This window comes from Rhea pennata, chromosome 4 (assembly GCF_028389875.1).
Source record: "Rhea pennata isolate bPtePen1 chromosome 4, bPtePen1.pri, whole genome shotgun sequence".
In the NCBI taxonomy this organism is placed as follows: Eukaryota; Metazoa; Chordata; class Aves; order Rheiformes; family Rheidae; genus Rhea; species Rhea pennata.
In genome coordinates, this window is record NC_084666.1 from 46270361 (window position 1) to 46287928 (window position 17568).

General features: G+C 41.6%; 1 protein-coding gene across 1 annotated transcript in view; it reads left to right on the plus strand.

Moving 5' to 3' along the window:
- Nucleotides 1-185: 185 nt before the first annotated feature.
- The window catches only part of DCHS2 (dachsous cadherin-related 2), a 104742-nt gene continuing 87359 nt past the window's right edge, over nucleotides 186-17568 (plus strand). Inside the window, exon 1 of the mRNA XM_062574939.1 lies at nucleotides 186-1982. Within this exon, the coding sequence (XP_062430923.1) occupies nucleotides 186-1982 (1797 nt within the window). The remainder of the gene's footprint in view (nucleotides 1983-17568) is intronic.

The window sequence follows — 17568 nt, forward strand, 5'->3', positions numbered from 1 at the left end:
GAGAGGCAGCCCTTGCGCTGCTCGCCGCCGTCCTCGCCGCGCCGCCCGCTCAGCCTCTCCCGGGGAGCCGAGCGAGCCCGCCCCGAGCTCGGGGGCGGCGGGGCGGGGGCTGCGCGGGCGCCGGGCGGGAGCCGCCTCTCGCGCGCACTTGTCCTTGGCGGCGGCGCGGGGGCAGCTGCCCCGCGATGCCGGCGCGGCGGCTCCCGGCGGCGGCGCCGTCGGGGAGGGCGCTGGCGCTGCTGGTGCCGCTGTGGCTGTGCGCGGCGCCCGGCGGCGCGGCGCCCGTGTACAACCTCAGCCTGGCGGTGGACGAGGGGCTGCCGGCGGGGACGCCGGTGGGGGACATCCGCGCGGGGCTGCCGCCGGGCGCGGCGCAGCCGGGCGGCTTCCTGCTGTCGGAGGGGAGCGGCGAGTCGGCGGTGCTGGCGGACTTCCACGTGCACACGGACACGGGCATCATCCGCACGGCGCGGCGGCTGGACCGGGAGCGCCGGGCGCGCTACAGCTTCGTGGCGGCCACGCTGCGCGGCGACATGGTGCAGGTGGAGATCGCGGTCACGGACGTGAACGACCACCCGCCGCGCTTCCCGCGGGACCGGCTGCAGCTCAACATCTCCGAGCTCGCCCCGCCCGGCACCGCCTTCCGCCTCCCGGGCGCCCGCGACCCCGACGCCGGCCGCTTCGGCACCCAGGGCTACACGCTGCTGGCGGAGGGCGCCGCGGAGGAGCCGCCGCTCTTCGAGCTGCGCCACGGGCGGCCGGCGCCGGGCGCCCCGCCGGAGCCGCTGGACCTGGTGCTGCTGCGGCGGCTCGACCGCGAGCGGGCGGACGCGCACTCGCTGGTGGTGGAGGCGTGGGACGGCGGCAGCCCGCGGCGGCGCGGCCGCCTGCGGGTGTCGGTGCGGGTGCTGGACGAGAACGACAACGCGCCCGCCTTCGGGCGCGCCGAGTACCGGGCGCGGCTGCGGGAGGACGCGCCGCCGGGCACCGCCGTGTGCCGCCTGCAGGCCACCGACCCCGACCTGGGCGCCAACGGCGAGGTGCGCTACGCCGTCAACCGCCGGCAGAGCGACCCCGACGGCTACTTCGCGGTGGAGGAGCGCAGCGGCGTGCTGCGGCTCCGCCGGCCGCTGGACCGTGAGGCGCGGGCCCTGCACCGCCTCGTCGTGGAGGCGCGGGACGGCGGCGCCCAGCCCGAGGTCTCCAGCGCCCTCGTCTCCGTGGCCGTGCTGGACGTGAACGACAACCGCCCCGCCATCCGCCTGCTCTACCTCACCGAGAGCGGCGGCCCGCGCGTCTCCGAGGGCGCCCGGCCCGGCGACTACGTGGCGCGCGTCTCCGTGTCGGACGCCGACGAGGGCGGCGAGGCGGGCGGCGGCGTGGCGCTGGCGCTGCGCGGCGGCGACGGCGCCTTCGCGTTGCGGCCGGCCGGCGCCGGCGTCTTCTTCCTCTGCGTGGCGGCGCCGCTGGACCGCGAGAGCCGCGACCTCTACGAGCTGCGGCTGCTGGCCACGGACGGCGGCGCGCCGCCGCTCTCGGCCGAGGAGCCGCTGCTGCTGCGCGTCGCCGACCTCAACGACGAGGCGCCCGCCTTCCCGCGGCCGCACTACCGCGCCGCCGTCTCCGAGGCCGCCTCGCCGGGCACCGCCGTGCTGCGCCTCAGCGCCTCCGACGCCGACGAGCCGGGCTCCGCCAACGCCGAGGTGCGCTACGCGCTGGAGGGCGACGCCGCCGCCCTGGCGCTGCTGCGCATCGACGCGCGCAGCGGCGCCGTCACCACCCGCGCCCGCCTCGACCGCGAGCGGCAGGCGGCGCTGGAGCTGCGCGTGGTGGCGCGCGACGGCGGCCGCCCGCCGCGCGCCGCCACCTGCCGCCTCAGCGTCCGCGTGGAGGACGCCAACGACAACGCGCCCGTCTTCGAGCGGCCGCTGTACCGCGCGCGCCTGCGCGAGCACGCGCCGCCGGGCCGCCGCGCGCTGCAGGTGAGCGCCCCGCCCCCCGCGCGCGCCCCCAACGGCCAACGGTAATGCCAAAAGCACCTCACTGGTCCGTCCGGAGATATCGGTCTTTGGCAGTGGGGCTGAACGGGGGCTTTAGAAGGCCAGTAGTTGTAAGAGGTCCCTTTACTTCTAGACTGGAAGGAGGTTTCAGAATTTATACCTTGGAGCGAAGCAGAGTCTTTCCCAATGGAAAGAAAATTCGCAGCAGTTAATCCTGGGCGAGGCTACAAATGTTTCGGGGTTTGTGCAGAAATGTATAAGCATTTGGCAGAAAACTCTGCTTCAAAAGGAGACCTAGAGAAAGTTGAAACGTTGCGTTTTTGTATTTGAGAAGAAAAAGCATCCTAGCTTTTCTCTCAAGGTGGCCCACTTTAAAATAGAGCTAAATATCAGGAGCGTCACTGATGTTTTGGGTCTAACAGAATCATTGCATTTCAACAGAGAGCGTTTCCGTTCTTTTTTCTTTATTATTATTGTAATTTGATCTTAAAAACATCTACTGTTTGTACAGCTCTGATAAAAATCAACCCGTGAAAACTTCAGGAAAAGTAAGCTCGAAGGGGTTTTTATTTCATATTCTAAACTCGAATGAAAATGAGAATCCCGTCACATTTCTCTGTGTCCTTCCCCCCCCCCCATCTTTCATATGGAGCAAAACATGGGTACCCTGCTATGCTGGCCCCAGGAAGGCCAAGGAGAAAGCTGATAACATAACTTAAAAAAATTATCATCTCCCAGTCAAAAGTGAGATGCCTTATAGTACCTTCAGTCGTCCTAGGGCTGAAGTAGTATCAGTGAGCATGACTGTGCAGCTAGCGGTCCGTGGTGCTGAAACAGACCTGGGAAAAGGCATTGGAAGGTGTGACAGCTTTAGAACACTACTGGAGTCAATGAATAGTGACTTTTTTTTTTACACATCTGATTTAATCATATACAAGAATCTTCAAAGATTTGTGATACTTTTCTGTGATGATTTTTCTCTTTGTTCTGTTTTTTATTTTAAGTTTTGATACACTAATTGAGAGCGCAGATTTTCTAGCAGGTCAAAGGTATCTCATGCTGTGAGCATCATACTTGCTGTATTAAATTTAGAAGCTGTCACCATGCTACCATGATCCTGTTTAGAGAGTTTTTTTTTTTTTTTTTTTTTTTTTTTTTTTTCAAGTTAGGTCCTAGAGGATCAATCTAGGAAGGTTAAAGCCAAATGTGAATGAGAATGAGGCATGAGAGAGGTGTGTAGGAGGAATAACAGATGAGCATCACATGTGCTACTGGGGAAGAAAGCTCGTGTTTCTGTTTGTAGGTTAATCCTCAATTAACATAGTGATGTTTGTCTCACTGTGTACTAGGCTTAGTAGGTTTTGAAGCTTTAAACATACCTCCCTTACAGAGTTATGCTCTTTTGGTCCTTTCCTTCATTTTCCTTCTGCTCAACCATCATGACTAGGAGAAGGGCTGTTTTGTTTTCATGGCTGTTGGAGTTGCAGGTAGACAAAGGAGGAAGCTCCTCCTTTGGTCAAGCCATTTTTCATGATCTGTGGTATGAGTCCTGTCTTTCAGTTGATGCTTGAACTTAAAAGCTAACGTGAAATGGAGACAACTCCAGACTGTGTTACTGCTGCTGAGCAGCAGTTCATTTCATCCTGAAAATGAACCGAGACGCTGAAGAAAGCTGCTCTTTACACTTGTCTCTCTTTGCTGCCCAAACCTGGGGGCAGGAGGACTGCAGTTGTTGTACTACATAGAGACTGGTGTTTGGGCTCTGTTTCACATTCGGATCACAAATGTTGAAGCTAGACACCTGTTAAATCTTCCAATCCCCTTCACTCTGCAATCAGAGAGGCTTCTGCAATAGTGCATGTAGAAATCTGTTAATTAGTAACCTGTGCTTGGTGACTTCTGACAAACGGTTATGTCGTATATCATGTGTCTAGAGCTTTCTGCCTTAGCACTTTGCTGTAGCTCTCTCCAGCCAGTAAATACTGGGAAACATATTCCCTTGTGTTCTTGACTGTATGTTGTTAATAGGAGATCTTTTTTCCATTCTGGGAAATCTTTTCTCCTACTGTGATTATTATTTAGGTTTTCTTCACCTCCCCACCCCCTTTGGCATAGTATCTCATGGAATAGTTACATGAAGTGGATCAACTTGCACATAAGTCTCTCTTACCAATTTCTCCTACTCTGTAGGAGTTCACTGGTTAGAATAATTAACTGCACCCATAGGAGATACAGAGTTTCCAGCAGCTTCTGGAAATGCTGCTTTATCCCAAGCATATTTGCAGGCGTTTCTGTGTTGATAAAAGACTATTCCTTACAGTATGGATTGGCCAGTAAGAGAGAATCTGTACCCTGAAAAACAAGTGGAATTTATTTGTATTGGCTAAGAGAAGCAAGCAACCTGGTGGTATGATGATTGCACCACTGAGGAAAATAATACTGGTGGAGTAACTTAAAGTCATTGTCAGAAATCTAAACAGACAAATCGGAAAAATTCTAAATGAAGAAAGGGGGAAATCAATGGAGAAGTAATGGGTTATCAGACACTGGAAAGTAGACCACAGGCATATGGTAAAACATGTAAGTAGCTCTTCAAAGATGTTAAAAGTCAGCACGGTTGAAGAGAAGCTTGTAGAACAAGACAATTATCAATGGCAAAAATACTCTCTTAAAAGCAAAATGAAAATAGCAAAAACATTCTCCTTGTGATTCCAGAAGCAGATGTTTTTCTAACTCTTCCATTTGTGCAAATGTATCAAAATTCTCATTTCTTCATGCAGAAGCACTGTATGTTGTTTTTGAGTTGTCATTCACTCTTATTGTTTAAGAAACAGCAAATGGTCCTGTAAATTCTGCCACAGATCCTGACAAAAGCTCACAAATGACACAAGTCCTGCACATGAGAGTGAGATTGCATTTGTATGGTGCAGTCATTGCTATGGTACATTGAAAAGGATAATGGCTACTGTCACATATGAGAGGTGTATTTTATGGTTTCTGCTCAAGGTGGTAGCAGTTCAAAACTCATAGCCCTTGGGACTATTTCAAAGTAAAACTGAAGACAGGACAGGCTGGGAGAAGGGATCTTTCTGCAGAAAATGAATCTATTTTCTGAGGAGGCTCTCCAATATGGCCTAGAAATGAAATAAGCTGGAGGAAAAAGTCAGAGAACCTCTGGCTGTATCCTCTTTTTCCTGGCCTAAGAGCGTTGAGTGTGACAGTACCTCTTCTGAGCCATTCTGCTAATATAATTTAATGAATAACCTTTGCCTTAGACCTACCTTGCTATCATAGACTAATTCTGATTCTTAATTTTAATTTCAAGTTTTTTTGCGTGATTACAGTATGTTTCAATACTTACTATAATGGTTCTCTTTAGTATTAGTACAATATATCTCAGAATTTTCTGTGATCCATTCTGTGATTCTGTGAATATATCTCAGATTTTTCGGTCTTCTTGTTGAAGAGACAATATATTTCTTTCTCTGTCACACAACAGGTTAAGACTTGATCTAAAGGGAAATAAGCATGTCAAGTTGGCATCTCTTTCCTTTGTGTTGTCTTTTACATTCTTGGGGTGGGGCCTGGAGCCCCAGGTCTGCTTGGTATCCTCCAAAGACTCCTGTGTACTTGAGTATTTCTCCCTTACCTGTCTATGGGGAGCTTAGAGCTAGACAGGAATTTGGCGACAGTGGCAGCTTTCACCTGCCACTCATTTAATTTCGTATGTTCAGCTCATATGTTGAAATTAAAATAAATATCTCCATTATACAATGTAGTACATTCCGTATAATTTGGGACTTGTAGCTTAAACTTACTTCCACCTCAAGGGTATGCTATAGGTTGTAAAGTACTCTTATTCTATGACATGAATGTAGTTCACTTTAAACTGAAAATGTAGTCTTATAGTAGGTATAACAAATTAAGTGTTTGTAATTGCATCTTGAAAAAAAAAACAAATTGTTATGAATTCTTGGCAGTCATATCAGTAGCTATATTCTAGACTTGTTTTCTTTTCTGGCTTATTAAAAAATGTATCTATTGTCTTTAAGCCATCTCTGATGGACCAGAAGAAGAAACAAAGCAAATATTGTCTCTCAGATGATAAAGACCCATATGTATTCTACTGTTACAACAACTTGCACTTTTCTGGTCCCTTAAGAAAACTGTTTAACTCACTGGTTAGAGCGCTTCAGTTCTTTTTGTTTAAAAATAGCAGGCTGAGATGGGGAGCAAGGGAGAAGTTTGTAAATGCAGTGACATCAAGGGAAGACTTTTGTTTAAAGCTGAAAAACCTAATGTAGGTATACCAGAAATTATTTCCTGATTAGGGAAAGATCTGTGGATTTTTAGAAGATATATTTGAAGACAACAATATATGTAAGAAGGATGTCTGTTATCTTGAGAATTTTTAAAGTGTTTAGTGTATTTGGGAAAATTTGTTTATTCTTACTTGAAATGCACATATTTCAAGAGAAACGAGCAGAAGGAGAGCATTCTAAAAAGTCATTTTAATGTGTATGTTTTCTTTCATTTTTTGAATAAAGCAGAGAAAAGTTAAAGAAAAATAAGAGGACAAAAAGGATTTTTCATACTTAGTGTAAGTGAAGGAGACTTGGAGGCTAGTTGTCTATTGAGCCACTGAGCAGGTAGCAGCATTGGCTGCAAACTGTATTTTTCTTCCCTTTCTTTCCCTGAAATGTTGAAAAAAGGAGCTGAAAGAACAATTTTTTCTTTGATCCTTTTCATTCTGGGTCATTTTTCCACGTTGCTGTTACTAAGAACAGACGTGAAGCCAGCAAACTGTTCCATGTTGATTATAAAAAGATATAAAATCAGACTCATCCTAATTAGAGGTAGGACAAAAGAAGATAAAAGTGATTAGGCCATGCATTCCTCTGTTAATTTCTTGAGCTTTCCAAGTCTGTTTTTTATTGCATCTGTCTTCAAAAAGTAAGCTGCAGAAGAGTTAAGATTTTTGTTTGTTGGCCTAGAGTGGTATTTTGTTTTGAAACTAATACAATTGAAAACAGGAAGACCAAAACCCAGGCTGAAGTACAGTTACAGCAAAAATTTATTATTTAACCTATAATTATAATGCAACACTATTTGTTTCATCCAGTCTGTATTAGTATTTTACTGAGTCTGAAACCAGCTAGCCCATCATTATTTATCTGTTAGGTATACGATTTTATAGCAATTCTTCCTTTCCTTCTTCCCCTTCCCAAATTGACAAATATCCTTTTGCATTCCAGAAGTCACTCAGTAGATTCTCAATAGAGTATAACAGCTTTGTAGCAATAAGATCACTTTTTATGGCTGCATGCACCTTTTGTAATCCAATAGATATGTGGCTTTACAGGTACAGATAGTCTGCGCTTGGAGATAAATAAAATGTCTCTTGGAATCTGTGAAACATCTTGCTGCTTCCTATGCTCAGCTGACTGTACGCTGAAAGGGAGGAAATGAAAAAATTCAGAAAGCAAAATCAATTCTATTAATGATTGACTAACCCTAAATGAATAGGATTCCTGTATATTCTGTTGTTTAAGAATTTTAGTTGTGACATATTTTTATTTTTTAATAATTGGGAAAAGTTCCATTTTAATAATAGAAATGTTTATAAAAATGAAGTAGTCTGTTTCTTGATGCAGTCCTTTCAATGCCAGTCTTAAGCACAGAAACCATATTTTGTAGAAGTAGGAAGCTTTGATCCTAAAAAATTCAAGGATGTTAGAAGTGGAATACTTTTGCTGCTTTTAGTTTATGGTTACTCTTAATTGTGGCAAACATTAAATTTTCAGTGTCTAACACCTGCAAAAGAACAGATTTCCCAAGAGGAGGTAATCCCTTCCTCATGACTGTGTACTAAATTTATAGCTGTTGGATAACTAGTCTCCTAACTTTGAGAACATATGAAAAAGAAATAGATTGAGTATGATGGCTTTTAATGTTTATTTCTGACTTCACTTAAAGTGAACCAGCTCCTAAAAGAATAAACATGACTAGCTGAAAGCTTGCATTGATATTAAACCTGAAGGTACAGACCTTGTCTTATATTAAGAAATGTTATCGCTAGTAAGGGCCTTTTAAATGAAGAATGACTTCAAAAGAAAGCTAAAAGCTTAATCAGATACTGACAAGGAAACATTTAGCTTTTATTTGACAACCCAAATTTGCATGAAAGTTTTCTTTTTTTAAGTTTTGCTCTCAAGATTGCTGCACAAAATGACCTCCCTTCTCCCCCCCCCCCCCCATTTCTAATTGCAGTCTTTTAATTTACTTCAGTAAGTTGGTGCTGGGAAGAGGGAAAGTTTGGAGGTTTACAGGTGCCCAAGTCTTCTGCACATTTCAGTGTATAGCTGTGATGGGAAAAGATAAACCAGTGTTACAGTGGTGTTAGAGTAATTAGACATGTTCTTAGCACTTGGGTTAGTGATCAAGAAGTAATCAAATTACCTTCTTAATCATGTGCTTGGCATTGCAGAGATCTCTGTATTAAAATATTAAAATAATACTTGGAGCACCAGTGGCAAACATAGAGTTCTTAAGTATCTTTAGGTACAGGATTTTATAGAATTTTATGCGGAATAATGAATAAATGTTTACTGAAGTATCCAGTAAGTCTTTATTTATTGCTGCTGACCTTCTGGATTAATTAGTCGTGAACTATTTTAGCTGGAAGGCAGTCCAATTCAGAAATGTAATGGTTTTACTAGTGTTCACCTTTGTGCAATAAGCTGACTTCAGCAGGTTTTTTTATAACACTCGAGCAAATTATTAAGAAGCTGTAAATGGCTGGGTATGGCTTCTCTGTTCATTTATCAAATATTAATGTCAGTTTATCATGTATATAGATTTTCATAAGCTGCTAGGTCAGCAGACAGTGAAGTCTTAGTCTTTCCTGGAAGGTTTTAAAGCACAGAGAAATATAGGAGTTGGAATTTAAGTTCCAAGCTTACTATGCAAACAGATTGACACATCACTAAATGAGTTCTTATTTTCTTTTGCTGTGTGATTCATTCTTGAAAACAAACTTCTAATTGCATGCTGAAAAACCATCAATGATTTACAGTCTGCATTTCTCTTTTAAAATTAATGAGTTTGATTTAGAAACCATTAAGAAGTTTTATGGGACTCAGTTCAATATGCCGTTAGATAGCTAGCAGAAACTTGTGCTGCAGTGTGTTAATGCTAGAGTTTGAGCGATCCCTACCCTACATTCAGCATAAAGAGATAAGTAATATGAACACTGCTGTTAGCAAGGAGGAGTGAGGATCGCTCTCAAAATGATTGTACAGATCCTGCTCCAGGTGTCAACAACCCAGAGGCACAGATATTAGCTAACAGAACACACCTTGGGGAGAAATATTACAAAGCTCACCTCGTGCAGCTGCTACACTTAAGAGCTTATGTAGGTATCTTGTCAGACCAATAGTCCATCTATAGCCCCATATCCTGCCTCTCTCTCCCATAGATACTAAAAGTGTATGCCTGGGGAAGAGCGTAAGAACAGGGCCAACACAATCCATTCCCTAATAGACTGTCAGTCTCCAAGAGTTTTCAGCTCACGGACATCTGCAGCAAAATATGGTTTCTGCACATCTGTAACCCTGAATGGATTTTCTTTGGTAAAACTTACCTAGCTCTCAGCATTTCCCAATGCTTCCATCCACTGTGTGCAGAGGCGAGGAGTTTCACAGACCAGCTACCCGTTCTACGAAGAATCACTCCTTTGCTTTGAGCCTGGAGATGGCTCGAATGAATGAATGATTGCTGCCTACCACTCATCGTTTTATAGCTCTCTGTTGTATCACCTCTCCATCATCTCTTCCCTAGTACTCTATCTTTTTAGTTGGAAAATGTAACTGGCACTGGGGAAGTAGTTGGTCTTGAACCAATTCTGAAATGTGCCACTGGTGAAGAGAAAAATTTACATCTTATTCAGAAAGGTGATGTAGTGAAAGAAAGTCTACATTTTACAGTCAACACAAACAGTCTACAAGAGCAGTTCAGTAATCTATGTAAAAGAGGTTTCTATCAGGAGGAGTAATGGAGTTTTAGAATATAATTTATAAATCCTAGTTCATTTAGTCAGTTCTAGTGCTTTAAGATTCCTCTGTAAAGATCTCTCCAAAATCAGGAACTTTTTTATTTCTTTGCACTTAATGAAATCATACTTCTCTAGTGAATGTAGAATTACACGTAGAATTACACGGGATTTATGCCATACCTGGAGAACATGTCCAGTAGTGATGTATTATTTAATGTTGCTGCAGAAGATGTGCGGATGTTTCTCACCTTTTCATACTAGCTGTTCTCCTATATGTATATATGTGTGTGTATGTATAGATATGAGATATATATCCGTATATAAAATAGTGTGTGTGTATATATAGATATATCTATATAAATACATGCATATATATTGTAAAAGAAGTGCAGCAAATTACACACTTGTATTTTATCTAACACGTACATGACCAAATGTAATAACTGTCAGCATTTACTGTAACTCCCAGCACACACTAATGCAGAAAGAATATTTATAGGGACCCACATACTGGCCAGCACTGTTTGGATGCAAAATCTCTGGTTACTTCTCTTGATAATTACCTGGTCAGGATTTTTAGGGAAGTAGTGTTGGATGCAGGAATTTTGTACCAAAGTATGTGGGTTATTGATGAAATTGTTCTGTGTACAAAATCAGTGTAATTCCTGGTACTAGCTTAGTCTCACGTAAATCAAGCAATGTGAAGAGGGTTTGAACTGGGTCTTTCTTTACAGACCATACTGTAAAGACCATTCTCTATACACCAAATTTACCATGGAACCCAAACTTTTACCTTTCATGATAGCATCTGCTAGCAAGAGTAAGCAGAAAGTATTTTAAGGGAAGATGTGTATGTTGCAACCCATTTTTGTGTCTATTTGCTCACTCCACAAGCTTCTCTTTGATAAGTCAGTTACTCTAGTAGACCGAATCAAATCTATGAACTTTGAAATAGTTTTGTTTAGAAGTGTGTTACTCTTAAGTAACTAGAAGTACAGCGTTAGACACGCAGCTCTAGATTCTCTCTCTCCTACTCCTCTTCCCTATACAAAAGTATGCATTACGTCTATGCCAGATTTTACTAGGTCTGATTCCTGTTGTGTACGACTTCTAAAATAAAAGTCAGGATATTGTCATGCCTGTTCACTTGTATTCACAGCCTGTACTATTTTAAGAATTAAAACTGTTGCAGTACCAATAGTATTTGCCATAGTATAACTCTCAGCCTTGACAGATGTCTCAGTCTCCTGCCTTGACCTTGTGAGACTCTGGCCTAGTGTTTTTTGCCACCCCTTCCCCCTCTCGCTCCCCTCCCCTCCCCAGCTACTTCCCTCATGCAGAGGATTAGGTTGTCATGCTTATGTCTGCTCCACTTCCAGTGGCTGCACCTACATCTGGTGCTGGGGAAGGGATAACAGGAAGGGCAATTCTTAAACTAATGTCTAACTAAACATATGTGAGACAAACAACTTGTGTATGCTCTGTTTTTCTCTTTTTTTTTTTTAACAATCATAAACAAACACATATGTTTAGTGTAACGTCCAAAGAACTGGATTTACCTTACTAATTAGAGAAACTGCTCGAGACAATTGCACTCGTTCTTTTGTACATTACATTACAAGCTTGTAAAACCCCAATAAATAAAAATTTTATATTACACATTCAGTTTTTCCTGCTATGTTTTGTAGTTGCTTTTAATTCCGAACTGATGTCCAGAGATACTGGCCTAGTAATTTATCAAAACTTTTTCTCTCAAGTGTCGTCCTGCACTGTGACTGCATTAGTAATAGATTTACCATTTGTATAAAACTGTATGTTTTCTCTTAGACTCTTACCAAGTCACACATATGTTCTTTATCTCTATTTATGTATGTTTAGGCTATATATTAGAAGTTTTCCATAGATATATAGATTCATAATTATTTTTACTTAGGAATATATTACAAGTCTCTTGATAGGCTATTGCTCTGGACATTTATCCAGTATGACTTTGTAACCAATTCCAAACATTTTTATTAGTTAGCTAATTTTATGAATGCATTTCAGTTTGGTACTTTTATTGCTGTAATGCTTAATTTCATTTATGTAGGACTGATAATGTGCCCTTACAGGGCATGGACTCGATATGGCATGTGTTTATTTTGTAATACTTCTGTTCTGGAAAGATATTCAGTCTCTTAAGATGCTATCAAATGGAGGAGAAAAAGCTCCTTGAGACAAGGATTATCACCTTGTTAATACCCTGTATGTTGTATCATTTTTTTTTTTTTTTGGTGTGCTATTAGAATATAGGTTAATTTCAAAAATGTAGCCATGGGGAATTTAAACCTTAACATTTGCAATCATGTGTGGGGGAAAAGGATGGTAACCTGAATGTGCCAAGTTACTGCTTGCTCCGTTTCTAAGTTTAGTTCCTGTTCTGCTTCTTTTGTGTGCTATGTTGTTTTTGTTGCTCGTGAAGGCAACAAGTGGAATTCTGTTTTATAGCATTTTGAGGGATGACGCCACTAAAAGCATTTTAAAATTCTTGGGGCTGTACCTAAACTCCTTAGCTACTCTAGTGTAGCTCTGGGGTAGCTTCTTAGCACTAGTCTACTGCACCAAGCGTCAGTCAGTGTTGGTGTTCAGGGCTTTGGCAGAAGGCAGTCACCAGCTAGCAATACAGGGACGGAACGGGGGCTTTCGCTCATGTCGAAGATTGGCTATTTAACTTGAAACACAAGATTCAGTAGCGCAGTTTTTGAAAAATTCATGAGCTTGGTAATTCCTGTCTGGCTTTTCCTTTTTCAGGTCTATAGGCCTGTGCAAAGTAAGTGTAAAATGCTACCTTATGGTGATACTGTACAACAACATCACACCACTTGATGTCTGCAAAAGGTGGGAGCAGTGGGAGCTGGAAAGCTGTTTTCAAAAGTGCCTTTGTTGCACAGGCCTATAGGGAGCTTAGGCACATAAGCCATAAAGAAATCAACCAGCACTTGCGCTTGGGGTATTTTATTTTTAGGTTCTCGGTCTTTGAAAATTCCAGCTAATTTAATATCTGTCTGTGTGAAAACCTGACAGTTCAAACATAGCATCTGAAAGAGTAACTGCTGTTAATTTTCAGGAATATTAGTTTGAATTTGTTTACAGAGAGGACCAAAGGCAGTGTTTGGGAGTTAGAACGTAACATTTGTGTCCCATAATAGCATTCTACAAGTTATTCATCAGTTTCAGAAATTCTGTCACTGAAATTCCACTGAAATTCCATTTTACTATTAGTACATGGATAAAGAAAAACGTCTGTGTTTGTTGAGAGTTTTTTTGATGTCCGTTGGATCTTAGTGGTAGCCAGTTAAAGCATACTTTTTGAAACCTTGATTTTATGCTATAGCATTATTCTTACTAATTGCTCAAAATAGAAACCATGTTTTAGGCCTATGAGCATAAACTAAATGATAGCTATTTTTCTACAGAGTGTGGGTGAAAGTTAGAAATATTGCTGAGGTTATTAGGTACAAATTTTTGTGCTTCCAAAGGCTCCTAGTGCCTGTGGTAGTTCTTGCCCACTCTGTTGTCGGGTTTCTGGGGTGTAATGCAGAATTGCTGTGTCTGCACAGGCAGGCAGAGATTTTCATCAAATCTATAGACTTGGAAAGCTTAACTTTCTTCAAGCACTGTCGGTAGAACCATAGGAACAAGTATGAGATTGCCAGAGTTGTAGCCTTAGAGCATATTTTATATGTAAGTTTGTTTGCCTGTCAAAACTGATGTTTAAAAAAAACACTGTTGGTGAGCTAAAGGAGGACTAGAACATAGAAATGGACCTTCTGGGGCATTTAGTCCACTTACATGCTGTTACATGCAGTCATATCATGAAATTAATCCTGTTTAGCAACTGATCAAACTCTGTTTTAACATCAGAGGGGTTTGGGTTTTGCGCCATTGCTCTGATAGAAAGAATATTCCGGAAGTGAGTACCAGGGATAGAAATGGTCGTCTTATCTTCAGCTTCCACATCCAGTTTATCCATTCTTTGGGCAAGCACCACTCTTCAATTCAAATGGCTGGGACAGAAGAGGGTATCTACCCTCTGTAAGTACATCAGGAAGAAAAACACATCTCTGTTCAACCTCCATCTTTTTAAGGTATCAACTCGAGCTCTTCATGTCTCCTCTGTAAGGTAGGCTTCTTGGTCTATTCATCCTTTTGTCTCTGCTATCATTCCAGTTTTAATTCATCATCCTTGAAAACAGGTGCCCAGACTGTACACAGTATTTTCCAAATGAGATCTGACAAGTTATTTGTACAGGAATGTTAATACTTAACTGGAAATACCTCACCTAGATCAATTTGCATTTGTCTTTTTTAAGGCAGGTTTGCTCTGACTCATAGTCATCCATGTATTTTTTTTCTCTTTGTCAGTTTCCCATAATTTTAACTTCACAGCTTACAGCAAAAAAATAGTAGTTTGTAGATACATAGTTTCATATTTTGTTATTCTATTTTTATTATTCCAATCATCTAGTTCTTCTTCGTAAACTATCTTCTGTATTGACAAGGCTTTCTAATTTCATATAACTGGTGAATTTTATTGAAATGCTTATTTTTCCTTTGTGATTAATATAGAGATTTAACAATATAGTTACAAAAACTTATCCAGAGGAATTCCACTGTGAAAAACCAACTCTTTTTTTACTTCCCTCTTTCAAGATACCCTGTTTTCATCTCTTCTGTAACCTAATTTCTTACATGTGATTCTTTGACTAATAGCTGTGTTCTCTGTATTAAATAAATGTTTAAAGAAGTAGGATTTTCAATGAGATACTTACTATATCCTGACTAAATAATTACATTTTATATGTCTAGAAAATCAGTTTTCAAAAAGATACTGAAAGAGTTGTCTCTCTCTCAATGAACGGCTGTATATTTTTATCACAATGGACTTAAAGAAGTCCCAGACTTCCCTCTTATCCAAATCCCTGATTTTGTCCATTTGTCTGTTAATTGGTTCCTTTAATTTTTAATGTTACTTGTTTATCACTTAAACTGAGTTACGGACCAACTCTTGTTTATTCTGCCTTTGAAATTAACCTTAAGTTATAGTTACATGATCTGAAACACTTATGCTTAATGCCTCTGTTATTTTCATTGATTTGCCAGTTTCTCTCTGAGAAGTTAGTGCCTCATAAAGGAATGATTTCTGGTGGTAGCCTTTCTCCAGGAACACTATAATTCTCCCTGTATATATTCAAATCCAACTTTGGGGCTGAAGAGGCCCATAGCAGATATTCAGCTTTATTCTATGTGATGCTGGAGAAAAAAATCCACCAGCCAAAATGCCCTGTGAGCATTAACACAACACTTTACAGCTATTAAAATCTCATTTTCTTACTCAGAGGTCTAACTGTCTATTTCTCTTGGCTCACAGATTCGCACATGAATTCATTCTTTTTTTTTTTTAATAACGTAGAGGTTAACTGGGGTTGCTGGTAGAGTTTCTTCTCTGGTGGGACATTTCACTGGCTCATAGGTTAGGGATTTATTTCATTAGGCCATACATTCTTTAAGCCCCTGGAATCTGAACCTCTGAGGTCTCAAAGCACCTTCTGGAGATTTCATAAATCTTTCAAGAGACTGTTGGGATTCAACTCAGCTTCTCTTGGCTTCTGCAGCTTCCAGCTTTTCTTCAGTAACAATGCTTTTCTCACGTTTTGTTCTCTTGTGAATCTTATGTGTCTCCAATTAAATAAGACCCCATCTTCTTTCTTCTTTCTGAAAATTCCTGAGATTTCCCCCTATGCTCTTCTTCCAAGTCTTTTTTTTTTCTTTTAAGCTTGTGTTTTATTCATTCATACTTAATTTATCTTGCTTAGGTATTTTCCACTCTGCCCACTTCTTCCTTGTGGACAAGGAGGAGTAAACTCATTTCTGGCTTTAATCAAGGATTTTTTTGTTTTGTTTTGTTTTGCTTTTTTTTGCTGTGGTTTCTCACCCAGAGAAGCAATTGTTATTTTTAATGGCCATTTATCTGATCTGGGTGGTATGTGTGGAAACCTTTCTCTGGAAATGATGTAAATGAGACTTACTCTAGGAGAAAAGTATCTGTAGTCCCTTTTATAATTAATATTTATTGAATTAAAATAAGGTTCATCTCTTAAAAGGCAAGAAATAAGAAACTGTGACTGAGGAGAATAAACATCTCAGTTCTATTCCACTTACACCTATGGCATTCTTAAAGGTTGTCATGCACAGTGCAGTGATGCACATAAAATCTTTAATGTTTTTAATTCAGCCTACTTTTATTTATAACTTTATTGTTGTGTGTCCCAAACTAAGAAAAAAGAAAAAATCCCAAGTAACTAATGTTCTGTTGGAAGATAAAACAGTCAAAAGGTATGCGAAGGAGGACTCACAAAAACAGAAGTCAGACTGTAGTGTTAAACTGTCATCAGAATAAGCCAAAAAAAAGTCATTTTATCATTAACATGACTGTTTAATAATTAGTCTGAATTATGACCAGAGCTAAGGGGAATGTGATGAACTGCTTTTGAAATGATTTTTGTAGAGTGTTTAGGTTTGTATGGGGTTGCAACTGTGTATGATTACTGTGCTTGAAATACTTTAAAGAGAAAGAAAAAAAGAATCTCAGTGGTGAGATGAATGCTACTGTGACAGTTTCAGATTATGAGTAGGAATGAAGTAGAATCCTATAGACTGCTAAAAATTCAGAAAGGCCTCCAGAGAAACAAGATGTAGCATTTTGTCCTTTTGTACATAACTGGATTCAATCAAAGTGAAGAACACCTAACTGAAAAATTGTGTAATAAAGTTAAAGGTTTGGGCATGTTTCTAATGATGTGAGCTACCAATATTTAACATTAAATATGCTGGTCTACAGACTGATGTACGTGAAAACTCTTCTAACTCTGAGACAGTAACTGACCATAAGTTGCTGCAGCATCTTTTGGAGAGAATCACAGTTAAATGCACTTAATTTGCTCAGCTGATATGTTCTTACTTTCACGTACCATAAATCACCAAAGTATAAGTACAGTAACACAAATCTCTGGTGCTTCAGATCTTATCCTGCATTATCTAAGCCAAAAAACCCCAAACAAAACAAAAACATTTTTTTTGTTTGGAATGAACCTGAAATGTTTTTAATTTGAAATGGGAAAAAAGCAATAAAACTAAAAATGAACAAAGTGTTTTAGATTAAATGAAATGCTGACTTTGTTTCGACTAAAAACATTCATTTTTGGTCCTTCAAAGAAAGCAAAGAAATTAATAAAGTAAATGTTCTGTCAATTTTTAATTTGCTTATACAAGGACTGAGACAGAAATCAATCTCCTATTTCCCATTTTCTGGAAGGTTTGTGTACAGTGATATATATATATTTATATAAGTAAAGATTTTATTCCTGATTGTGAAGATAAGTCCAGTTCAGGCTCTCAAAAGTCCAGAATCACAGCTGAGGACCTGTTCTTGGGAAGCATTTTTAGTTCTGAAGGTGTTCTTACCATTGTGATACT